At 66.8% G+C, this 25,115-nt stretch overlaps 1 protein-coding gene across 9 annotated transcripts in view; it reads right to left on the bottom strand.

The window, feature by feature from the left end:
- Positions 1 to 25,115, bottom strand: part of KCNQ1 (potassium voltage-gated channel subfamily Q member 1) — a 306,866-nt gene that overhangs the window by 249,788 nt on the left and 31,963 nt on the right. For all 9 annotated transcript variants that reach the window (XM_045066468.1, XM_045066472.1, XM_045066495.1 and 6 more), the window contains exon 2: positions 11,259 to 11,349. In XM_045066468.1, coding sequence (XP_044922403.1) covers positions 11,259 to 11,349 — 91 coding nt within the window. The remainder of the gene's footprint in view (positions 1 to 11,258; positions 11,350 to 25,115) is intronic.

The following is a 25,115-nucleotide window of genomic DNA, read 5'->3' on the forward strand; positions in this document are numbered from 1 at the left end:
AGGTGGTCCCAAAACAGGACCCTGTTCTCATAAGCCGACTTTTACGAAAGGCGTCCACCTGGTTCCTTGGGTCAAGGACACTCTTTGCAACAAGCGGCACTGGAACGACTGAACACTCACGTATCGAGTCGTGAACCTTAACCCATAATTTACACGGCTGACCAATGTTAAGTCGCGGACCTCAACGCAAGCACGGGAACTACCAAAAGAAAATCTAAGCAATCACATGTTTGGGAAAGATTTCTTAGACACGGAAAGCACAAAAAAAAAAAGAAAAAGAAAAAGAAAAAAGCAATGAGTTGGACATTGTGAAAACGGAGAACACTTTGTCTTTAAAAGACACCGCTCCAGGAATGAGAAGGGAAACCACAGACAGGAGAGAAATATTTGTGAACAGACATCCACGTATCTACAATATGTAAAGAGCTTTTTACGATTTAACAATAAGACAACTCGAATTTTCAACGGAAGATCGGAGAAACTACCTCCCCTCCCAAGTTCCAGGAAGGGCCGTGGAGTGCGCGAGACGGTCCCTGGCTCCATCCGTCGTTGGAGGATCCAGGTTGGAACACGAGACACCACGACCCATACACGCGGGTCAAACCAAGAGACCGACCACGTCAGGCGTACCGGGGCCGTGGCGGTGGCCGGAACGCAGGAGAACTGCCCGCGTCCCCGCAGTTAAACACCCACCACGCTGCGCGGCCAGCTTCTTCCCGGGCGTTCACCCGAGAAAAAGGAAATATGAGTCGACCCAGTGGTGACAAAGCAGGGGCTCCCGGCACACCCACGACCGCCAGGACATGCCTCAGACGGATGATGGTAGGTGAAAGCAGCCCGGCAGGACAGCGCTAGAAAACTCTAGAAAACACAAGCCAGTCTGTGCAGACTTGTGTCAGCGCAGGTCACCCCATGGTCATGGGGATGTTTCAAGGGTGATGGCGGGGTCTGCTGCCCAGATGGCCTCAGAGCGTCTACACAGGTCAAAACTCACCAAACCGTGTGCTTCAATATGCTTCCTATCGCTCCTGATCACTCCTCGCTACGGCTGGTCTGTGGTAAGAGCCGCAGAGATAATCGGGCAAGGCCTCTCGTGTCAGCCCAGGAACCTGCGTGGTCGCGGGGTCGCTGCCTCGCGACCGGACACCTGTGCTGGGTACAGACGGCCCTCCCAAGCCCCTCCCCGGCACTCCTACCGCCCTGCCACTGGACACCTGCCTGGACGAGGAGGCCACTGTCCACCACGTCCGCTGCCGTCCACTGCCGTCTGCCGCCGTGCCTTTGGCCCGCTGGACTGAGAACGGCCACGGCCCCCCCATGTCAGAGCCTCAAGCATCACTCAACTTTCCCACAGGAGGGGTCTGAGGCTCAGAAAAGGTCAGTAACATGTGTGGGCCCCCTGGGCAGTCTCGGGGGGCCTGGACCCTAACCACCTCCTTTAGGCTCCCTGGTGGGGCCCCAGGTCTGGGGCCTTGAAGAGCCACGTCCAGCTGCAAGCGTCTCCCAGACCAGGAAGGCCAGTTGCCCCAGTGCCACCCTTTCTCAAGAGGGGGTGCGCCTCACTGTCCATCTCCCCAGGAGCCAATGATGGAGTCTTAGGACAGAGGCCCCTGAACACCAGGGAGAAGCTAGAAATTCTTAGGAGCCCTGAGAATGAGAGACATTTCCCCATGTCCCAGAGCTACCAAGTGGCCTAGCAGATGTCCTCATTTAAAAGGACGTCACCTTGAACCCAAGATGAAGACAGAGACCCCACGTGAGCAGGGGATGTGTCGGGGCAAGTTCAGAGGATCCCACAGCGGGACTGAGCTCGGCTCCCCCGCTCTGAACTCCCCAGCTCCCTGGAAATAGCGGGGTCCTGGGGACGGCGGTACAGCCCAGGCTTTCCAGCGGATGCCGGGAGCAGGGACCTCACGGGGTGGGTGACACCGAGAAATGAGACCCCAGGCCGGGCCCCGCACCCGAGGCCCGCGGCGCTCGAGCCCGACCCGGCCCGGCTGGGTGCAGAGAGCGGCCCCCGAGAAGAGGCCGCGGGACAGCTCGAGAGCTGAAAACGCAGCAGAGCCGCGCGCCCTGCCCCCAGGCCGGCCCCGGCAGCCGCTCTGAATGCGCAGCCTCTTCTCGGCTCGCCGTGCTCGGAAACTGACCAGCTCGTCGCCCGCCAGGAAAGGGGGCAGCGCCTCTCAGCACACACTTGACATTTTGTTCTCCTCCAGGCTTCCGTGCTGACAGTTTCTGGATTAAATGTGCAAACGGAACGCGGCCCCGAGGGGGTCCCGCTCCCCGCCGGCCTGAAGCGCCAGGGCTCAGTGGGCACGTGTGCGTGCAGACGCGTGGCGGTGCCTGAGCGAACAGGCCACGTGAGCGTGTCCACACGCGGGGGCCTCCATGTGCGTGTGGACCTCGGCGTGTGCCCTCTCCCAGCTAGACCTGGGGGCCCCGCCCGGCCCGTCTTCCTGGTCCTTCAAACTTGACCCCGACCGAGCTCGGAGGAGCCACTGGCCGTGGGCGCCCCAGCTCGGCTTTCGGCACGAGGAGCTTTTCTCAGCCCGGTAGTGGTCAATTCCACCAGAAAGCCATCGTGGCGCCCCTCAACGTGGGCCTCGGACGGGGGCATCTGTGCCTTGCAGCCCGGGGGGCCTGGGACTCGCCTTCCCAGGGGGCCGGCAGCCACAGACCGGGGAGGGCAGCATCCCCCCCAATTCCCATGAGCCTGAAGACACCCCACGGGCTTCTCGGGCCTCCTCTGAGCTATGGGGGCCCTCAAGCCCAAGGGCGCAGAAGGAGCGGGCAGGGAGCACCCTGTGCTGGCCCCGGCAAAGGCCACTCCATTCTAAAAAGGGCCGGCAGCAACCCTGGGGGCCCCGACAGCCCCCTCCACTCGCTCCCCCCAGTCTGCCCCACCAGCACTCGATCTTACAACCAGAAAGCAGAAAACGGCAGTGAAGGATCCCCGCGCCCCAGCCCTGAGGTCAGCCGAGTGCGGCAGGGGGCGGGGGGAGGGGCCGGGCGTGCGGCCGCAGCTCGCGACCCCGCAAAGCTGCCCCGAGCCCCCTTCTTCCTGCCCGTGAAGTCACACAATGACACACTTCAGCAGCCGCACAGCCGGGGCTCTGGTTTTCATTCCGCGTGACCCCGAGAGACAGAGAACATGATTATAACCCGTCTGAATGCCGTACCCCGGGGCGGTGACTCAGACACCTGCACGGGCCCGTGGCCCCCGCCCGGCGACCAGCCACGAGGGCGGTCCGCGCGCGTCCGGGCGGCGACAGCTGGCAGACACCGCCATGCCGCACCCCACAGCCACGAGGCCCCTCCGGGCTCATCCTATTACCCCGACGCCTTCCCCAGGGCAGCCCCCCGGGAGCCCCCCGCCGAGCGCCAGTGCCAGGCCCCGCCTGCGCCCGGCGACACACTGCCTGCTCAGCCCGGTCCCCGTTCTGTTATGTCAGCTGCTACCCCGTGCTTCAAACAAGGCTCTCCAGCTGGCCAGGGTCAGATGTGAGAACAAGGCCCTCACAAAACCCGGCCCTCCAGCTACCCTGCGCCCGAGACCCCCACTGAATGTGGCACTTAATGACGAGTGTCTTTGCAGCCCTCAGGCAGAGCATAAAGGAAACACCTGTCCCGCGGACGGCACACTCTAATCCCGCTGAGTCCCGAACGGAGGAGCCTGCGGGGCCCACAGCAAGGGGCCCCCACCCCGGCGTCTGACTTTTGTCCTGGGCCTCGGGGAGACGTTGACAACAGGTTTTGGCAGGCCAGGCAGGAGGGAAGACACAGGGGCCGGCCTGGGAGTGCCAGGAAGCTTAGGCCTCCCTCCCGGGCTCACACCTTCCCGGCAGGCCCTGAGTGACGTGCCCGAGGGGACCCTACCCCGTGGAGGGGTCGGGGGATGGGTGTCCAGGGGCAGGTGCACGCTCCCCCCAAACGGGCGTCACTTTCTAGGCCAGCAGGAGAGACTCCTTTCCTGCCGACACTGGAGGCTGAGCTGAGCCCCCTGCCTGCTCAGAGCCGGGGCGCCCCCCTGCCCATCCCCCCCACCCCCCTGCACCCCAACCCGGGTGCCTGTGTGTCTGGCTACCGACCTAGAGCTAAATCACCACAACTTCCAAAAGGAGGAAAGAAAAGACTGCGGGGGACAGTGGGGAAGAGGAGGCCACCCAGACGCCTGGCCACTTTGAGAAACGCCCAGAAACCATGCGCACGCACACACCCCAGGTGCCGGGACAGGCCGTGGGGCCCACCGATCCCGCAGCTGGGCTGTTCCGGCTCCCTGGCTCTTCCCGCCCCAGCTCCTACTCCCCGACAGTCAGGCCAGTCGTTTCCGTCCTCGGGGGCCTGCGGATGGGGCAGATGGCCCCCCGGGGAGCAGGGTCACACAGGCTGGCGGAGCCCAGTGCAGACGGACGGGGGTGCCGGCCAGGGCTGTCACGGGGCCCCCAGCGAAGACGCCGGCACAGCTCGCATCACAAGGTTTTCCAGCCGGAAAACAGGAAGTGTTGGGTGGACATGGTCAGGCCCAGACGCGGGCGACTCCTAGGGCAGGAGACGCTGGTGCCGGCCGGGCCCAGCCACCCTCGGGGCCCCGGTGGAGTTGCCCCCAGGCCCCAGAGATGCACCAGCAAATGCACACCCGCTGAGGGCCACCTCCCCTTTCCCCCCAAGGGGCATCTGTGGGGGATGCGGGGTGTCTCAGGGAGGTTCCAGATACTTGGAGCCATTTCCGTGAGCCCCCACCCAAGCCCCCCACTTCGTCCCGAGCAGACTTGATCGATAGGATAGTTCTGGAGACAGATAACGGGCCTGGCCATGGGCCTCACAGAGGATGTCTTTGTTCCAGAAAACGAGCCAGTGCAGGACTGTGCACACACAGGGCCCTGGTGTGCAGGCGGAAGGTCCCGGTTACAGCCAGGACTCCTGCTGTCACAGCTCCCGGCACAGTGCAGACCCCCACATGAAGGAATGTCAGCTGTCCCCCCAGAAGCAGCTGCCTCCAGGCCAGGAACGCAGCCAGTCCGAACCCTGGAGCCCTCCCCAGGCACGGGGTCCCAGGTGGGGCGGAAACTGTGTCCCCTGCTGGTGGGGACGGCCCCAGCCGCCACCCTGGGGCCCCCCAGCCGCCACCCCTCAGCCTCCTCCTGCTCAGATGTCCTTGGGGGCTGGGGCGCAGGCCCCTTTCTAAAGCGGGCACAGAAGTACTGTCCCCCCAAAGCCGAGGAGAAAGGCCACGAAGGAATGGCCAGCGCGTCTCGGTCAGGAAGGCCAAAAGCCACAACAACTGTACCTGATAAGGAAACCGCGTGCGGCCCTGGGGTGGGCAGTGAGCCCCGAGTGTGGGTGGGGTCAGACGGTGGGGTGCAGCCCAGCGAGCAGGTGTTAAGCATGGAGCCCCCGCTTTGGGGGTGGCTCAGGCTGGGGCTCACTGTCACCCGGGGGCCGGGGGCTCGTTCTCGGGGCCCCTACCGGCCCGGGGATCTGATGTGTTGACCAAGTCTCTTGAGAGGAACAGTTTCCAAGTCCGGAAAAAGACCCCTAAGATGGTTCACAGACACATACAGGGGAGCTGGGGCCTGACCCAAACTGAGGGTGAGGAACCGGGGCCTCCCCCACACCCCAGCATAGGGGAGGTCGCCCCAAAGCAGCCCCCCGACACTGTCCAGGGCCCTCCTCCCGGGCCCTGGGCCCTCCTGGCCTCCTCTGTCCCCACCCCGTCCAGAGGCAGCCTCCCTTCCCCCGTCACCCTGGGTCGGCCCCCGAGGGGGGGCTTGCTCCGTACCGCAGCCATGCAGTGGGGACCCCAGGCCCCCTGGCTGCAGACTGCGCCGCTGCCCCCAGCTGGCCAGGACCCCCTGAAGAGAACCCCGGCCCTCCTCCCTCCTGTGGGCGCGGAAACACCCGAACGCGGGTTCCAGCTGCTTGAGGCTTCCGCTGCGTTCAGAGTCTGCATCGAGAGCAGCAAGGCTCTGGCCGGCCCGTGGGGGTCTGGTCACCCGGGGTCCGCCGAGAGCCCCCCCAGCAGAGGGACAATCTGAATGCCCAGCTGTGGCCCTAGCAGAACGCGAGTGTAGACGCACGCAGACGCACAGGGCAGGGGTGCGCGACGCGGTCTCCCCACACTGGGGGGCCGGCCCCCCTCAGGCAGGGCCCTGCAGGCTGTGAAGCCCCCCTCCTGCCCCAGAGGGCCACGTCTCTGCACACTTTCCCCCGCCATGTAGTAGGTGCTTAATAAACGTCTGCTGGCTGAAGGAGTGCAGGAGACATCCTAGCCAGGGCGGGGGTGGCCCCCATTCTACGGTGGGACATCAGAGGGGAGCCTGGTGGCGGGACCCCAGCTTTCCTGGGCGGCTCCCGTGCGCTGGGGACAGACACAAAGGAACTCAAGGTTCCAGAGCAGAGAGAGGAGGCGGGGGGTGGGGAGTGGGGGGAGCGCTCCGGGTGGGAGGAAGGCCCTGAGAGACGACCTCAGGGTTAGCGACACCACGGCCACCATCAACTCAAACTCCGTGCAAGAGAAGGTCACCGCAGAGGGTTGGCGCAGAGCAGCCTCCCACGCCGGCCTCCACCAGCCCAGAAGTCAGCCCTGCTGTCCCTGCCGGCAGGGGAAGGGTGGGGAGGGCTGAGGCTGCCAACGTGCGGGTCTGCGGGGCTGGAGCTGGGGTGCGCTGGGGCTGGGGGTGCTCGGGGGCCAGGGGGGCTGGGGACAGAGCCTGGACCTTGTTCCCGGAAATGGGGACCCGTCAAGGGCTGTCAAAGGGTCCGGAGTCCCGGGGTGGGGCCGTCTCCTGCTGCTGCTGGGACCCGGAGGCCCGCAGGGCGGGAGGGTCTCGGGGAGGCAGGAGAGGGGGGGGGGGGGGGGGGGGCAGCCGGCAGAAGGGCCGGGTCACCTCGGCGGGGCTGAGAGAGCCTCCGCGGCAGCGAGGGAGGAAGCTGGGAGCGATGACCTCATCCCCCAGGCCTCCGGGCCGTGGCTCTCGGGGTTTTTAACCACAGCATCGCGGGACAATTCCGTGGGCCGCTCGGCACCGGCAGCACGAGGTCCCCTGGTTTGTGCCGTGCCTTCATGAGCCCCTCTGTGCGCGGCTCCAGAACCCACAGGGAGGGTCCGCCCGGGGCCACGTCTGGGCCTGCTGCGGACCCGCCCCCCACTCGGGGTCTGCCCTCGGGTCGCAGGCGGGAAGTTCGCACGTGGCGGCGTGGACACACGCACAAGCAGACACGCAGGGCACACGCGCCCCCCGCACGCCCACGTGGGCCACAGGGCGCTCACTCCCCCGCGGCGAGGGCGCCCTGAGCACGGGAAGCCCCCAACCAGCCCCAGGCCCCATGTTGGGCCGCAGAGCCGGACCCGCCGTGCAGGGGGCGGCCTCCAAAAATGGCTTTTGCAGGCCCCGAATGGGTCCGTTGGCGGATCGCTTCGTCCCTGGGAGGCTGCGGCAGCCTCGCCCCGGCCCGGGAACTGCCCAGGGCTCCGTCCGGCCGAGCGCGGGGAAGGAAAGGCAGGAACAGGGGCTCTCGGGGAAAGCACAGTTTGCAGAGACTCTTTTCCACCATTTACACACCAGGCTCGGCCCCTCCCGGCTCCACGCTGCGGTCTGGCTCCCGCGCCCGCTCCGGGCCTGAGGCCAGGGACGCCTGCATTCTGCGGGCAGCAGCGCCGCCTGGTGGCCGGCAGCGCCGCCCGTACCCACCCGCCCGGGCTTCCCACAGGGCTCCATAACCCACGCCCCTTGCCCTCAGGGGGTCTCCCTGGGCCTGGGATCTGAGGCACCCCCAGGAAGCCCCCGTGCTTGCCTGGCCCACCCTGGAGGCTGCGCGCTGTGGGTGGGGTCCCGTCCTGTCCCGGCCGCCGTGGGCCTTGCCCGCCTCCCCGCAGTGTCCCCTCCACGGAGCAGCCCGGAGCATCTCTGCGGACACAGCCCACCCTGGTCCCGTCTTCCCCTTGCACGTCCTTCCTGGACCCACCACGGGACACGACGCACGGGTGCCCCTGGAGGCTGGACTGCGGCAGTCTCCTTCCGTGCCGCTGTCTCCCCAGTGCCCGCTGCCCTCCACCGGCCGTGATTCTCCAGAGGCAGCCGGACCCAGCCAGCTCAGACCCCCCTTGGAGACCCGGCCGCAGGCAGCCGCGGGGCGGGGAGTCCTTGGAAACCCAGCAAGGCTGCCGGAGTGCTAAGTCTGAGGCCGTCCTGACCACCCCCTCTAATGGACGGAGCCGGGGGCCGTGCTGAGGCCTTGGGGTGTCCTGTGGGGGCAGGTCTGGACCCAGGGGCTCAAAGGCAGGGAGCCCTAATCCCGGAAGCGTCATCCTGGGCACGTGGGGTCCGTGCAGTTGCCGGGCGTCTCCCCTTGGGGAGTACGAATGACACGAAGCTACAAAGCCCCCCGCAGAGCTGCCCACACCCACCGCACACCCGAACTGGGAGAGAGCAGTGTCCTGGGACCGAGGAACGGGGAAGCCCCAGATGGCAGGTTCAGAAGCAGCGACAGCCGCTCTGAGACCCGGAACCAGAGGGGAAGCCAGTCGTGCGACGTGTCGAAGAAACAGCAGGCCGAGAACACCGTGCATGCAAAGGCCCGGAGGCAGCCAGGACCACCCGCGGGTCCGCAGTGCCCTGAAGGGAGGGAGAGAGTGAGGCAGAGGAACAGGGCTGCCAAGTGTGCAACGTCTGGGGGTCCAGAGGGAGAAGTCGAGTTGATTATGAGAGAGCTGGGGGAACGGTCCGATTTGTTCTGGGAGGCACTGCCCACCCCACCGAAGCAGGCCGCCATGTGGAGAGGGCGTCTGGACGGACAGCAGGTGGGGCCGGGGAGGCCGCCTGGGGTCTCCATCCCCCCAGGGGAAGCAGGACGGTGGGACACAGCAGGGGCAGGCTCTCTGCCCGGGGCAGGGGACCCAGAGGAGGGGGTACAGGACCCGGTCCGCACGCCTCTCCCCACCCCACTCCAAGCTGAGCCCCCATCCCTTGGGGAGCTATGGCTGCAGTTCAGACGACGGCCACCAGGTGGCGCGCGCACCTCAAAAATGCTATGACCGCAGGCTTGGCAGAGAAGGCGGGTGGGGGCGGCTAGGGTGGGGGCAGCGGGGATGCTGGGGGGTCTGCTGGGGGCCTGGGGGTGTGGGGACGGGGGGGCAGCTGCGATGGGGTAGCCGGGCTGCTGGGAGGGCTGCTGGGGGGCTGCCGGGGTGCTGAAGGGGCCGGTGGGATAGAGGAGCGGCGGGATGAGAACGGAGCCCTCAGCTGCCCCAGCCCCGCAGCTCTGGGCACCCCCAGGACACAACATCGACTCTGAGCCCTGAATGCGAGAATCCGTGTCAGGGAGGGAGCTGCTCCCGGCCGGCGAGAGGGAAGCGGAGGCCCGCACACACCAGGGCAGGGCCCCCCCCACCCGCCGTGGCGGACTGTCCTGGGCGTAAGCCCCTGGCGGTCTGGTTTCCATGTCCCACAAGGAACACACCTACCGACATAGCGCGGTGCGGGCCGTGTCTGCGAGGGTCCAGAGCAGCCGGCCCCGGCGGCTTCCCCAGGCTGTCCCGCCCCCCAGTGGCCCCTGCGGGCCCTGCCTCAGCCTCAGAGGGCTGTGGGGTGAGCTGAAGGGCGCCTCCCACGTTCCCTGCTCCCCACCACCCGCAGCTCCCCGGCCGGCCAGGGAAGGACTGTCCCTCCCTGGGCAGCAGGTGCCGGCTGGCAAGAAGCTCGGCCCACCCCTCAGCTGTCGGGGAGACGGACCCCACTCCCTGGCCAGCACCAGGGCCCATCAGGGCAGGCTTTGGGGGCATCTGCCTCTAGGATGGTGGCGGCTGACACAGTGCCCAGACGCAGGAGCGGCTCGCCTTGCCCCCAACGCTGTAGCCCCCGGGACCCCAGGCCAGGCCGCACCTGTGGCGGCTTCCATAGCTCCCCGGGACCCGACGACCCGGAGGAAGAGCACAGCCACCGCCCAAAGCCCGGCACTCGCACCGTCCTGCTTGTTGACGACAAGCTCACCGCGCTTTTACAGAGAACAGCAGTCTAGGAGCACAGACCGGTACGGCGGACGGCCAGCAACATACACGAACACGGGCCGCCACCACCGTCTCCATGACACGAGAAACAGCTGACAAAAGTCAACACCTTCACCTAGGACTGGAAGGTCACCCCCAAACACGAGCCCACACACACCCTGCCAGGCCCAGGCCGCCCGGTAAAGCGGGGCCTGCCCAGCAGCCGCCAGAGCCGCCAGGCCTCCCCACGTCGAGCCCACGTCCGGGAAAGTCTGCGGGACCAGAGAACCGACACCGCCAGCAAGCAAACCACACCGTCCGGGGACGGCCATCCGGGGCTTCCAGCACGCAGAGAGAGGGACAGAGAGAGAGACAGAGGAGGGGAGAGAGGCAGCGGGGGGGGGGAGTGGGGGGTTGGGGCGAGGGGGGGGGACCTTTAGAACACGATGGGAGAGTGAGCCCCAGCTGGGGGCCGCGGGGAGGCAGGAGGAGCGTCCCCGGGAACAGCCGTCACAGAGACCACCTTAACCCACATCTCGAAACCCTAAGGCCTCCAGGCAAACAGACACCGCAGTGGTGGACAGGAAGACCTCACCCCGGACAGACGTCACATCCCCAGAGGGGTCCATCAGATGCTGTCACGTTGGTCCCGACGCCAGGTGGACGGGGGAGGGGGGCCGTCACCCCAAAGAGTGGACAAGCCAGGCCAGCCAGGCTGTCACAGCCGAATGGCCCTGGGGGCTCGGGCCTGCCCCAGGACAGGAGAGTCTCCGAGCAGACCCGTGCGCATCTGGACTTCTGGTTTACAGTGACGACGGCCCCTTAAGTCAGGGTGAATGGACGCAGGTCTGTGGAAGGAGCCAGCCCGGCAGTCCGGGCACCCTGGGCAGAGCCCTGGGTCGGTGTGCTGCCACAGCCCAGGAGTCACCCAGATGCGGGGCCACAGCCCAGGTTTGGCAAGCTGTGCCCACAGCTGTCCTTTCCCAGCCCAGCTCAGTAGCCCCTTCCTCCAGGAAGCCCTCCCAGACCACCATTCCCAGGCTCCTCTCATCCAAGCCAAACTGCCGCATCCTAGGAAATGTAGGAGTCAGGGTGGGGGTTCTCACACCTCCAGTTTCCCATTGCCCACAGCAGCTGACCAGCAGACAGGACGCTGGGACAGGGTCACTGTGCAGGCCAGAAATACCAGGAGCAGCTCAGTCCACCCCATGGCCCACTCGCCCAGGAGACTAGAGCCCCAGCAGCTGGGACAGCCCCTCGAGCTGCTACGTACCATCCAGAAGAGGGTCCCTGTGGCCAGGGTGACGTACTGCTCGATGGTGGACAGCACGCTGAAGATGAGGCAGACCAGGACGATGAGGAAGCTGCGGGGCAGGAGGACACGGCGGTCAGCTCTGGCGGCCAGCCTGCCCGCCCTGCCCCCACCCCACGATCCGAGAACTCGGAGCAGCCCACCCGCCGGGGAGCAGGTGCCCGGGGCGGGGCGCACCCACCCAGCCATGGAGGACCAGTTTGGACCCCCACGACTGCGGGACAGACCTTAGAGCCTGGTGCCAAGAAGCCACGCTTACAGGCCACATGTTGTGTGGCTCCCTTAACGGGAAGCCACGAGACAGAACAGGAAGACGACTGGCGGTCACCAGGGACCAGAGGCCTGGAGGATGTCCCCCACATCCCTGGTGGTCACAGGGCCCCCACAGCCCTCCTCTTGCCTGGGGGAGGGGCAATTCTGGGGGAGTCATCCAGGAGATCCCTCTCAGACTGGACAGCAGGGAACGCAGCGTGGCTGGGGACAGACCGCCAGCCCTCTCCCCACCCTGAGATCCTGGTCCGGGGGACTTTCAGTCCACCCCTACCGCCACACGCCCATCCTGCGCCCACCAAGGAGGCCCTGCATCTCCCCCACCAGCTCAGCCCCAATTTCTCAGGCCACTCCCTGTCCTCCCGCTGCTCTGGCCAACACATGTCACCAGTGCCTCCCTCCCCAAGGAGGCTGAGCAGCTCCCCCTGCAAAGCCAGATCCCAGCTGACCCCTCTCTGCCACCCATCAGGCTCCACCCTGGACCCCCACAGCCCCCCCCCAAGTACCCAGGCGAGGCCCCAGTGTCTCCCCCTAGCACGACATCACTCTGAGCCCAGATGATTCACCTCCTCCCGCCCTTCTTCCTGAGGATGTCCAGCTCTGCCTGCCTCGGGGCCTTTGCACCCACTGCTGTCCCCGCCGCTCCAACCTTCCTGGGCTCTCCTGAGTCTGCATCAGGACTTTGAGCCTTTGAGCACACAGCGCCTCCTGCCAGGGACCGTGCACAGCCACACTCGGCACCGCCTCAGCTCTGCGGGCCCTCTCGCCCGCTGGTAAGGAGCAAGTCCTGTCCCACCTGGCCTGCCCGAGGAGAACCAGCCCCCCAGCCCCCCAGAAAGCACTCTAACAGATACAGCCAGGTCTCCCACCTGGAGCCCTTTGTGGGGGTCAGTCGGCTGGGGCTTCAGCCTCCCAGGGACACCGGAGAATGCTGATGGAGAGCGTGAGCGCCCATCTGCGGCTGGACCCCGCTCAGGCTCGGAGCGCACCTTCCATGGACCGGAAGGACAAGGGCCTCGTGCTCCTGAGCCTCACCCGAGAGCCCTCCAGTCCTGCTACCCAGCCAGCCCCATTCCTGGATCTCGAGGCGTGGACGGGGCCAAGGAAGCACCCACGCAAAGGAGACACGGCGCCCACCCACAGCACCTCCACGGCCACACGGCCTGGGTGGAGCCCTCGGTGTTGCCATCGACAGGAGCCAGGGCCCTGGGCCACTGCTCACAGGGCCACCGGCGGCAGCACAGCCAGACATGGGAGCAGGGACTCGGGCGTCGGGCCTGGGACCCGCACTGAGTGCTTGTGCCCTCTCCTCCCGCAGCCTGGGGGTGTAGCCCTCCCTCCCTGTCGGGCCCCGGGAAGCGCCACGGCCACATCCCACCTGCTAACCAGCAATCAGAGTCCCGGACCGTCCCCGCGTTGTCACCCGACAGGTGTTCCAGGCAGGGGTCCCAGGCGCGGGGGCCCCCACACTCCCTGGAGCCACGGGAGGGGACAAGGCACAGCCGGGCCACTCTGGAGGCTGAGCCCTTGGGGAGGGGTGGGGGCCCCGCGGCGTAGCACGGCTCTGCTCTGACCTCCCAGGCCTTGCTCCTCTGCCCCGCCCCTCCCACTGCCGTCTTAGCAACGTCTGTGAGGGAGCCGAGGGCCTCTTGCCTCCTGAAGCTGAGGGCAAAGGGGACGCCCGGAGGCATCCCAGGCTATCGGGACGGGCCTGTTCCTGCCAGGCTGCATCCCAGCCGGCCACTGGGTCCCCTCTCCGACAGCACACGGGGACCCCGCGGCAGCCCACCCCTGGCCATCACCATCCCTATGGGCTCAGCCACGAGACATAAGCAGTAGATCTCCAGGAGCGCATCAAGCGGGAGCACGGAGGCCCCGCAGGAGGGCGCCACGCATCCCAGCTCTGGGACGCCTTGGGTGGGCAGCCGGCCGCCCCGGGGGCCCATCCGTCCGGCGCCCAGGGCCTGGCTGTGCTCAGGAAGCACAGGGAGCCCAGACGTGGGGGGCACCGTCAGGAGGCAAGCAGCCCTCCTGGGCTCAGGCCCCGAGGCGAGGTCAGGAAGGGGGTCCTCACCCAAGCTCCCCGTCAGAGTTACAGGGAGATGCCTGCACACATAGAGGCTCTGGGCCTGGGGTGGCTGCCAGCCAGGACTGGGCCCTGCTTGGGGAGCCCCTCCCGGGGCGGCTGCAGGGTACTCTCCTTGGAGGGTCAGGGGATGGGTGGTGCACGGCCGTGGGGGTTCTTCCCCAGCCCGGCTGTACCCTGAAAGCTCCAGAGGTCATCAGGCATTTTAACACATGCTGCTAGTTTCAAAAAGAATCATGCACCCATGGGGCCCCTGGGGGGACTCAGTCCGTGAAGCCTCTGCCTTCGGCTCAGGTCATGACCTCGGGGTCCTGGGATCGAGCCCCGCATCGGGCTCTCTGCTCCACGGGAAGCCGGCTTCCCCCCATCTCTGCCTGCCTCTCTGCCTGCTTGTGATCTCTCTCTCACTCCTTCAAATAGGGAACATTTTTTTAAAAAGAACCATTCAACCAAGCGTGCATCTGTCCTGTCCTGGTGTCCTGTCCTGGTGGGCATCGGAGCCTCCGAGATGCTGACACACAGCCTCTGCCTCGGGGTAGGGGGTGGGGGGGCTCACGGCCTGGGGTGCCCGACAGCCCCCTCTGGTCTCTGCAGGGCAGAGACCCCAGCCCTGGGGAAGGAGGGGCCCGGCCCATTTTCTGGGTCAGGACATGGGAGCCTGGCTGGGGGGGACAAGGAACGCCAAACCCCAGAGGCCATGCTGGCCCCCAGCGCGGTGGCAGCTCCGTGCCGCAAGGGACAATGGCCTGCTTGTGCCGCTGGCCGGGGGCTGGGGCCACGAGCGCCAGCCGGAGGGACGTCCTGAATGTTATCGGTCATCACCGCGGCGCCTGCAGCGGCCAGGTGCGCTGGGAACGGGAAAGAATGCGGGAGGTGCGCCAGGGCCCGGGGCCAAGACAGCAGGGGGCACTCCAGGCCGCGGGGGCCACAGCCCGCCCCTGTGCCCCCGGGAGGGCCGTCGGGAAAGCTGTGAGCCCCTGGGGAGTTGTCTCCAGCGGCCGGGAGGCAGCTGTCCACCCCAGACGCTTCCCGGTGACGTCAGCGATCCTTCACGCGAAGCCCGCACACAGAAAGCACGGGTTGCTCCCGGGGCCCCGGGCCCCCAGGTTACCCCAAGGCGTAAGCTGAAATTCCAGGGCGCTGAAAGGCGCTCACAGAGGATGGGCACATGCTGGGCCTGGAGGCTTGATTTAGCGGGTGCGTGAGGACAATGTGAGCCCCGTCGGCCCAGGAAGAGCTCATGTGTGAAAGGGAACTAGACGCAGATGGACAAGTCCTACGGGACCCACTCACACGGGGTCCCTGGAGTCCCCAGATTCACAGGGACAGAGAGTGGACGGTGGTCACCAGGGTTGGGGGAGGGATGGGGGTCGGTGTTTCACGAGGGGTGGCGCTTCCGTTTGGGAAGGTGGACAGCTCTGGGGACGAGCACTGCGGACGGCCACATAACGCTGTGAACGTACGCTTGCCGTGGCCACGATGGTCAATTTTATGTGTATTTTACCACGACTGTAAACTTCTCAGAAGTAAAGGCGTTTGTGGCCCTGGTGGACAGTGGCGGCTGTAGGGGGCCAGAGTGAGGCTCGGAGTCCTGCCCGTCTGCGACAGGACCTTCACCAGCCCAGAAACAAGAGGCTTGTCACAATGACCTTGAGCCCAATGTTGGACAGGGTCCTGAACGTGGGACTCAACAGATTAGGTGCTGATGTCCAACCCCAGCCGTATGGGGGGGGGCTTCTCCCGGTACAAAAGTTGCCCCAAAGGAAGGTTCCAAAGGACAACCCCCAACAAACAAAGGGCAAGCGGCCCTGCCCCAGGGTCGTGACACTCCCTGGACACCGGACTCCCACAGGGGGTGGCCTCAGGTCCTGTGGGGCTGTCCCCAGGGAAGGGAACAACCCTGCCCAGCAGGGACGCCAAGGTTCTCTTGCTGGCCCGGCCCGTGCCTGGTGGTGCTTCCTGTAAGCCCCGTGCAGCAGGGGCCCCACACCCCAAGTGAGGCTGGGGAGTCTGGGGTGAGGTGCCCTGCCTTCTCCAGGGCTTCTGGGCCGTGCCGCTGGCCCTCCATCCTGGGCAGCCCTGGAGTAGAGAGCAAGGTCACAGCCCCTGAGGGGGTCCCTGAGGCCCTGAGCCAGCAGGAGTCTGTCCAGGTCACGGGCGCAGTGAGCCCAAGCTGCCATCCCGGGATGCCCCCCCAGGCCTGGCTCCAGGCCGAGACTGAACCTCCCCCGTGGCCTTGGCACTCGGTGCCATGGTCCCCCAGGCAGGAATACCACGCTGTACATGGACCTCACCGAGTCATGGGCAGGGGGTCACCCTGGGCGGGGAGGGCTGGGGCCCCAGGGGTCCCTGGGCGGGTGGCCTCCCTGCCCTGTCTCTGCCTCCACAGTCACATGCCCGTCTCTTACGCCTCGTAAGGGCCTCGCTATATGCAGGGCCCCTGGGATCTAGGATCACCTCTGCCCCTCAAGATGCTGGGCCCAGCCCCACCTGCACAGATGCTGTCGCCGTATAAGGTCCCGTTCTCAGGCTCCAGGGACCCGGACATGTGGGGCCACGCCGGGCCCTGCACCACGCGCACTGGCTGGTTGACTACGCCACGTGATAGGATGATCCTCACGGACGCGTCCGTGAATTTCTGAAGCCAGTGTTAGGAGTCGGGTCAAAGTGAAGGTGTCAGTCTTTAACACGTAACGCAAGATACGTCCCGTGGTTCCTTTCATGTTTCCCTTTCTCGTTACTGAAATTCGTACCAGACCCCCCTCCAGATGAGGTCACGGTCGCTGGGGTCAGGACGTGCACGCGTCTCCTCGAGGTCCCCGTTCTGCACACTGCACCATCCAGGCCCCATCATGGGGGGGACAAGCGGGGGAGACAGAGGACACCCCCCTGGCGAGCCCCGGCCGTCTCCCCTCTGCCCGCCGGCCGCCCCCCCCCAACATCCTCCGCCCTCCAGACACCGCCGGGCCCAACCCCCGACCCCCTGCTGCCGCCTCCCCTACAGACAAGGGGGCGCCCAGGCAGGGCCCCACCTGCCGGGGTCCCTCTGAAGGCACACTTCGCCGGACGACTGACTGAAGGCACATTCTGGTTCAATCAGGACTCAGTGAATGGAATTCTCAGGGCCGCCTCCCCATGCAGACCTCCAGAGTGTCTCAAGAGGGGGGATCCTTGTGCTCTGCTCTTCCCCTCCTCACCCCACCTCCACGGGCCCAGCCAGGACCTGACAGAGCCTTCCAACGGCGCGGGCACAGCCCTGAGGCAGCTCCCCACACGCACGCACCCCAGGCGGGGAGCCAACAGCCCAGGCAGAAAAGGGCCTGGGGGCAGGGGGGCTCCCCAGCAATGGAGGGTGTTCTTGATGGCAGCAGTGCGGGCAGGAGGCACTGGGGAGGGCTCTGAGGGTGTGGTCCCCAGGAGGTGGCCCCAGGGGACACTGTGCCAGCTTGGGCTGCAGCCCCAGCCCCCGGCCCTCGCAGAGCCCGACGTGAAGGCTCAGCGAGGCCCCAGCCCAGCGCGGACACAGCAGGGTCCACGCACACCGTCTCCTCCAGGCCTCTCCCCGGAGCACCGGACGGCTGAGCACACACGGGCTCCTGCTCTCCTGGGAAGGCCCAGGAAAGCTCCCCCACAGCCGAGCACCACAAAGACAGACACCTGGTCCCTTCGGGACAAACGGACCAAGGGCGGCTGCTCACCCCAACGGCCACCCTCGCACACACCCTAGGCCACAAGGCGCAGGGACAGGGGTTCCCCAGTGGGAGGCACTTCGGCTGATGGCCCAGCTCCGCCCTGCAGCCCCGGGCCCCGGCTGCGATAGGTCTGTGTGGCCCCCGCGGCTGCACTAATGACCCCCAACGCCCGGGGTCTCCTCCTGCTGCACATTCTCGTCACACAGAGCCCCAGTTTGTGCGGGGGGACAGGGACATCCCCACGGCCACCCAAAGACTCAGGCCAGCTGGGGGCAGCCTGGGGCAGGGACGTCAGCAGAGAGCTTGACGTGCCACCCCACCTTTTGTGGGGCACCAGAGGGCTGCTGAGGGGGGCCTCCCTGGTTAGGACACTGGCAGCTGTGGCCCATCGTCCGGCTGTGGGTGACTGACCCGGGAGCATCCAACCACGTGCTGGCCCCTCTACCCACCTGTGGAGCCGAGACCCACATCCTCTCTCCCGTGGAGCCCCAAGGCAGCCCCCTAAGTCCCAGCGGGCCTGAGGCCCCGGCACGGCGGGAGGGAAGCCCGCTTCCTCCTGTCCACTCCAGGCTTCACGAGAAGCCTGGGAAGCGAGCCTGCGCCTCGTCACAGGGGGAGGGGGGCAGCTCGGAGACAGCAGGTCATTGCCCGGAGTCACACGGCACCACGCGGCCAGCCGAGAATGGGACACCAGCACCGGCTTCCTCCGACCACACTGCACACCCCCAGGAAAACAGCAGCCCAGGGCTCCCGGCGGCAGGGGCTCCGAGCTTTCCTCGGTGCCCCTGCCAGGAGCTGCGTCTGGCCTGGCATTGGGAGGACAGGCCCCAGACAGGCTCGGCCCAGTGGCCAGGAGGCTCGGCCCCGGGAGGCACGCAGGCACGGGGTCACCTGCAGGACAGGCAGCCGGTCCAGGCCCAGGGCTCCCGGGGTGGCCTGGCCTCCAGCGCGGCGCCCACCCTGAGCCCGAAGCCTGGCTGCCCTGCGATGAGTCACCTCCTCGTGTGTCCGCAGAAGGTGCCAGAAGAACGAACTCAAGTGACCGTGTGCACAGGCCCCTCCACGCCTGTGCCCAGGGGCACGCTCGGCCCTCTCCCTGGGGAGGCGTCCGGGCGTGGACTCGCCTGCGGCTGCGCTCTGCTCCCGGCTCCCTGTGTCTCGGGGGGTGCCTCGGCCTGGCAACAGCGGGGCCCTGCAGCCTTACCGGGGGCCAGACTGCCCCCTCCTCCCACAGGGGGCCGAGCACGGAGGACAGCAGCCGCAGAGCCAGCATGTGGGGGGCCCTGCGGCCTTCCTGACCCCAGGGCCACACACAGGACTCCCAGGACCCCTCAGCCAGGGCCCGAGAGAGCACAGGGTGGGGCAGACGGAGCCCCCAGAGCTGCGGGCAGCCAGGTCACCACGACCCCACCTCTGCCAGGAGGACATGGGGTCTGTGGCTCATTCCTGCTGGGGGAAGGCCCTCCTGCGTCCAGCCCAAGTCCTTCCTGCTACAGTTTCATTTCCAGCTGGAGAAAACCTCCAGTCCCACCGTGGAGGCTTCGGCCCCATTCCAGGGGACATGAGGGGTCCCTGAAACAGAGCCGCGTGTGACCTGAGCCTCACTGTCCCCCCGGGAAGGGTGCCCCACAGCCTGCCTGGACTCAATCCTGGGCTGTCTCCGTTGTGGCCATGATCAGAGTGGCCTGCACCAGTGTCCCCTCAGCTATGGAGCCGGGACCACGGGGCTTCTGTGGGGTGCTGCCCAGCCCCACAACTGAATTCAGGACCACCAGCAAGGCCCTGCAGGGGAAAGAGGCTTCCCCGTGTATCCCCAAGGGGCTTGGCACCACCCTTGTCTCAGCAGCTGGCCCCGGTGTGCCCTCCCCGTGGGCCCAGGGCCACCACCGGACTTGAGATGGGCAGGTGGAAGCTTCCAGCTGGCCTCGTTCTCCCCTGGAGCCCCTCGCTCTGAGGCTGCCCTCGGGAGGGGTGATCAGGGAGGGCTTCTCAGAGGCAGGGGCCTGCTCCAGGCACAGCAGAGGCGAGAACGTGGCCCACAGGGAGACGGTAAAGCATTCACGGAGGAGGTGGCGTGAAGAGGCAGGGAAGCAGGCGCCCAGACTCAGGGTGCCAGAGAAGGCCCCCCAGGATCCCTGGTCTCTTCCAACACAGATGCCCGTGGATCCCTAAACCGGACCAGGAGCCTCAGGCTGGCGGCTCCTAGGCTACACCCCAGGGAGGGGCTCCCGGACCCCCAGGGTTCTGCGGCTCCTCCAAGGGGCTGCTCAGCCCTGTGAGGGAGGGTAGTGTCGGCACCCATATTGCCAATTCCAGCTGAAACGGCTGTCCCAGCCTTGGAAGGGCTCTCGTGTCCCGCCTTCCTGGGCCGAGGTCCCTCATCTGATGCTTGGACACCAGGGGGTCCAGCGGGGACCCACCAGCGGGGAATGGCAGCCTGTGGTCCCTGAGCAGAGGAACAGCGGTGAGAGCCGGGGTTCCCGGGCCCCCGACAGACACAGCAGGTTAGGTATTCCGATGTCCATCTCACAGGCGGGGAAACAGAGGCTTAGAAACGCCAAGCCCAGGGTCCCCCCAAGGAAGGAGAAAGGCCAGCGTGGGGCGGGCAGCACCACCCTCGCTCTGGGGCCGTGCCTCGCCTCCGAGCTGCGACTGTGCTGAGCACGGGGTCTGGCAGAGCAGGCCGGCGGGGCCCTGCTTCTCTAGAAACCGAGCCTCAGAGAGGGTAGGCGGGCCCAGGCCACACAGCAGTCAGCTCACCGGGAGCGGCTCACGGCTGCTCTCACAGACAGGAGCTGGGGACACCACGTGCCAGGGACAGTCCAGCTCACGGTCCAGATGGCCCAAGACACCCAACTCTGTGCTCAGCCTCCAGCCTCCGTGGCTCCCCAGCCGGGACCCCAGACTCCACAGCCGCTCACCCGTGAAGTCGATCCTCAGGCCCAAGACCCACAGCCACCCGACCCACAGAGGCAGCTGAGGACGCAGCTGTCGGGCCAAGCCTCGCGGCCTCTGCCCGGACGGCCCCCAAGCTGTTGACCCGCTGGTTGAAGGCGGAGGCATCTCTGGGGGCTGGAAAACACAGGCCAGCAGCCCCCAGCCCGAGACAGGGCCCACCCAACCCCTGGACCGACCCATCCAACCGCTCGCAGACAGAGGTGGTTAGCTCCCCGTCGAGGCGGCCCACCCAGCAGACGCGGGACGCCCCCCGGCCTCAGCTCACACCCCACCCACTCTGGGGGTGGCCCCTGGCCTCTCTCCCAGCCCCTGGTCCCCATTGTCCCAGCAGGCTGGCATCCGGGGAGGTGCGGAGGCAGATGCCAGGCCTGGCACCATGGAGGGCCCAGGTGACCAGTGTTCCCTGGATTCCTCCTGCCACAGGAGGCCCAGAAGGAGCCGCCCAAGGCTCAGGCTCCCTGAACAAGAGGCTGGCTTCCGGGAACCCACAGACGGCCCAGAGTGGGCAGGGGCTGGCTTCATGGCATTCCAGGGAGACGACCCCCAGTGAGTGGGGTGAGGGCCCCAGAGCCCGGCCACGGTCTCCGTCCTGAGCAGGACACCCCCCTCCCCTCAAGGCCCCCAGGAGGCAGGGCCAAGGGTGGACTGGCGGCTTCCCCGGGGCCAGGGCCTGTCTCCTGCACCTGCAGAGCCGGAAAGTCCCAGCATCTACTCTCCAGCACTCTGGCCCAGGAAAGCCTCTGCTGCCAAAACAAGAACGCAGTGACGGGACAGCCCGCAGGGAGCGGGACGCGCCAACCCACACAGCCCCGGGCGCGCCTCCTGAATAGGCCCTTCACCTGGGCCTCGCAGCTGGCTCTGCCCGTCACAGGGAGGCTCGGGACTGCCGGGCACGGCGCCTCGCTGGCCTCCCACTGCGGTGTGTGTGACACCGGGGAGGAACGAGCTGGCCCCTGAGGGCCCCCAAGAACCCCAGCATGGCCCAGGCCCAAGGGGGTAGCACCCCAACTCCAGGCCCCGAGAGACTAGCTGGGCAAGGAAGCCTCCAGGTGGGGAGTGAGGCAGGGATGTCGGTATGAGAGGACACAAAGACCCTGGTGGCAGGAGACAGACATGCCGCACCTCCACCACGAGGCCCTCTCTGCTGCTGACCCTCTAACGCAGCACAAGCCCCGCCCCCGTGCTGCCGACCCCTCTACCCCCCAGGCCGTGTGCCCCGCCAGCATCTCCACCCCAGGCCAGGCCACGGTGGGTATGGTCAGTTGCCAAGGTCTGCAGGGTCCCCTGACCCAGGGACCCAGCCCGGAGCCCCCCACCCCCCACCCCGCGCAGAAGTCCCAGCCCGCCACTTGGAGGACAGCGTCCGTGCTGCGTCCACATGCGGCGTGCAGCTAAGAAAGCCGTTCCCCCCCGCTGCAGCCTCAGCTGGGCTCTCAGACTACACCCGCGGGGGACACATGTGCGCCCTGACACCCAAGCCCCGCCCCCAGACTTGGCCCTGCAGGGGCTGGTGGCTCCGAGCCCTCAGGCACAGTGGGAGCAGGGGGTGGCTCGGCCCGACAGCACCTCCAGCCCCTCGGCAGGTCCTCGGAGCAGGGGCCCCGAGTGGGCATGGTGGGGGGTAGGGGGAGTCCTGGGTGAGGACATGTGTCATCAGAGCCACGCGGGACTCAGCCACCGGGGGACAGGCGTCAGGCACGTGGCGGGCACCGCCTGTGGGCGCTTCCCATCAGCACCCTGGACAAGACGAGGTCGCCTGCCCGGCCGGACTCCGGAGAGGCCATTTCCTCTTTCTCGGGCTGGCCTGCCACAGACGCGCCCCTTCCTCTGTGCTGCTTCCTCCCGCCGCGCCCCCGCCGGGAACACCAGCTCCCTGTGTCCGCGGAAGGGGCCCAGGCGGATGGGGCCCGTGGCCGCTCAGGGGTTGCCGTGCCCCCCCGCCCCCCCACCCGGGGTGCAGGCTCCCCACTGGGTCCTGCCTTCAGCGAGAGCTGCTCTCGGGGACCAGCAGGCAAGGAGGAAGTGGCCAGCTGGGCGGCGGGACAGGCCTGGGGCCTCCATGTTCCTCTCTCCACCCCAGGCATGCGTTACTCAACGCCGGATGCCATGAGTGGTTTTATTTTCGTGTCAGCATCCTCGACCCCTGGACGGTGGCCCAGCAGGCCAAGGGGAGGCAAGAACCACGCTCCCTCCCCCACTACCAGCCACCGGTCATGGCGGTAAAGTCGCCTGGAGTCACCAGGACTTGGCTGAACTGGGTCCCGCGCACACAGGGGCTGACCACCAGGTCAGAGGACACTGGGGCCTGCGAGGCCTCCCTGGTCCCATTCCGTGTCGTGTGGCACCCCCAGGACGCCCTCTGGTCGCTCCCCAGGTGCTCAGAACCACACGCATGCTTCTCGCCCACCTGTAAGGCCCAGCGTGGTTCCCCCCGACCCGACCCCCAGGTGGAAAGCTCCTGTGGTGAGCCAGGCGCCACGTCGGCTTCCATGAGTCAGGCCGACTTGGGGAAAGAGAGACAACAAATCAGAAAACAAATCTCACCGGGCGAAGTGACAGCTGCCCCGGGGAAACAGAGGGGCCGTCCCAGCGAGCGGCAGGGCAGGGGGGCCGCTCTGGGAGGTAGGCACGAGCAGCTCAGCTGGGGGATGGATATTGCAGGCAGGAAACAGTTATGCAAAGGGCCTGTGGTAGGGTTTGGAAGGCCTGAGGCCAGGGTGGCAGGACCAGGGTGGAGGACCAGGGGCGCAGCCGGCAACAAGGTCAGAGGAAGGCCCTGCTCGGGGGCAGAAGAGGCATCCAGGTGCCCCAGGCCTCCCAGGTTGCGTGGACACAGGCTCTGGCCGGCATCTGCTGTTTACCCTCTGAGCACCTGGCCGGGGCCCCACAGTGGAGGAGGGTGACCGGCGGTACGCTGCTTTCTTGTGCACCGCCCAGAGGCAGAAGGGAAACCCGGAGCATTTGCACACCGGGAAGGAGAGTCGGCGCCAGGACAGATCCAATCCGAAAGGAGGGACGGGCAGCGGGCGCTCCTGGCTATCACCGGTCACTTCGGTGGGCATCTCCCTGTTGGCCCGAGAACCCTCTTTGTCTTCTCCAGCCAGGGACCCTCTCCCAGTCCGGCCCAGAGAGCCCGTGGCCGACGAGGGAACAAAGCAGAGGAAAGGAAGAGCCAGGACGTGGGGTCGGAAGCGCCAGCAACAGGCCTGTACCCCGAGGCAGCCGCCAGGAGCACAGCCAGCTTCCTGCCTGCTGCCCAGAACAGCCCACGCGTCCTCTGAGCTGCCGGCCCGGACCCCAGCCCGCCCACTGCCCTGCCTTCCCCCGCCTCTGCCCAAGGCTGACGAGCGTCCCGCACGCGGCTTTGACCAGCCCTCCAGAGGCCAGTCCCTCCTCGGAGCAGCGAGCCCCTGCGGGCCCTGGACAGGGGCACGGGTTTGCCAGGCGTGGGGGTCCTGGAGCAGAGATGCTGAGCTACAGCACAGGGGACACAATCGCGAAGCCATGGTCCCATCGGCCCTGCCCCGAAGCCACCCTGCAGAGACAAAAATGCTCTCTCTCAGGAAACAGAAAGCGGAGCGTTACACATACGGCTCCATCCCAACGCACGGCGCACCCCGCACTCCCCATCGCACAGACATAGCTTACCCCAGGGGTTCCCAATATAGGGCAGATGTTACCGTGATGTAGAAGCCTCGATTCCACCCTGAGCAACGCTTCCTCCAGGAAGCCTTCCTGGGATGCTCAGGCGAGTGCCTCAAACAAACCATGGACACTTGCCCAGTGCTGTAGGCCTCCCTCCTCTGATGTCCCCTCTGCTGCGGCTTTGTTTTCCTGGCTTATGAGACTCTGCCTGAGGGACCCCCAACCCCAATCCAGCACCCACTGGGGCAGGGATGGAGTTTGCAGGCCTGGCCTGGCCCCCACGCCCTGGGGTACACTGTTGTGAGCCAAGATGAAAGTAGCTCCCGCCTGTCCCTCCCACCGGTGAGCTCCTGGCGTGGAAGCTGGGGCAGCCACTGCGTCATCACGGCTACGGGGCACTGCGTGGAGAGGGGGAGAAGACAGAACTCAGGCCGCGTCCCCCACACCCTTCACGCCACGAAGTCCCCTCAGTCCACAGTCCCTGAGGCCGGTGCTGGGGCCCCGATACAGAGCCAGGTGAGAGCCCCCTGTGGGCATCACCCCCCCATGCCCCCCAGGGACGCCCAGGACACTTGTGTCAGGATCCACAGCCGTCCTGTGCTTTGGGTGCGGCATTGGAGCAGCTCCTGGGGTGCAGCCGGGCCTCCAGAGGTCCCCCGTTCCGAAACCCGTCAGGACCTTCTGACATGCCGCCCTGTTTTCCTGCGCCCATTCGCCTTGGTGCCAGGACACCTGCCCTCCTGGGCTCCTCCTTCCTCACCGTCCCCCGGCGCTCATCTGGCCCCAGACTCTGCTCCCACGCCTCCTGTAGAGACCCATGAGCCCAGCCAGGCCATCCCTCGAGCCCCCAGCGGCAACCCCCTGCACCAGGGACACACCCCACAATGGGCGCCCTGCCCCCCTCTGACCCCAGCCCCTTCCCTGCCTCAGAAGCAGACACCAATGCCCAGATGCTGAGAAAGCACCTTAGGGTGCTTAGGGTCGTGCCCCCACCGTGCCCTCTTCCCGAGAGCACAGCGGTCTTCAGCGGCAGACCCTCACCTCTCACCCCCCTCCCAACCAGAGAGCGAGCTGTCCCCAGCCCCTGCCGCAGCAGCCTCCTGGGCTCCCTGCCTCCGCTGTTCCCAGAGGCCAGAGGGCTGCTGAGTGGGCTGGACGGCTAAGGAA

Source organism: Mustela putorius, unplaced genomic scaffold, assembly GCF_011764305.1.
Source record: "Mustela putorius furo isolate JIRA1106 unplaced genomic scaffold, ASM1176430v1.1 tig00000127_pilon_pilon_pilon, whole genome shotgun sequence".
Lineage (NCBI taxonomy): Eukaryota > Metazoa > Chordata > Mammalia > Carnivora > Mustelidae > Mustela > Mustela putorius.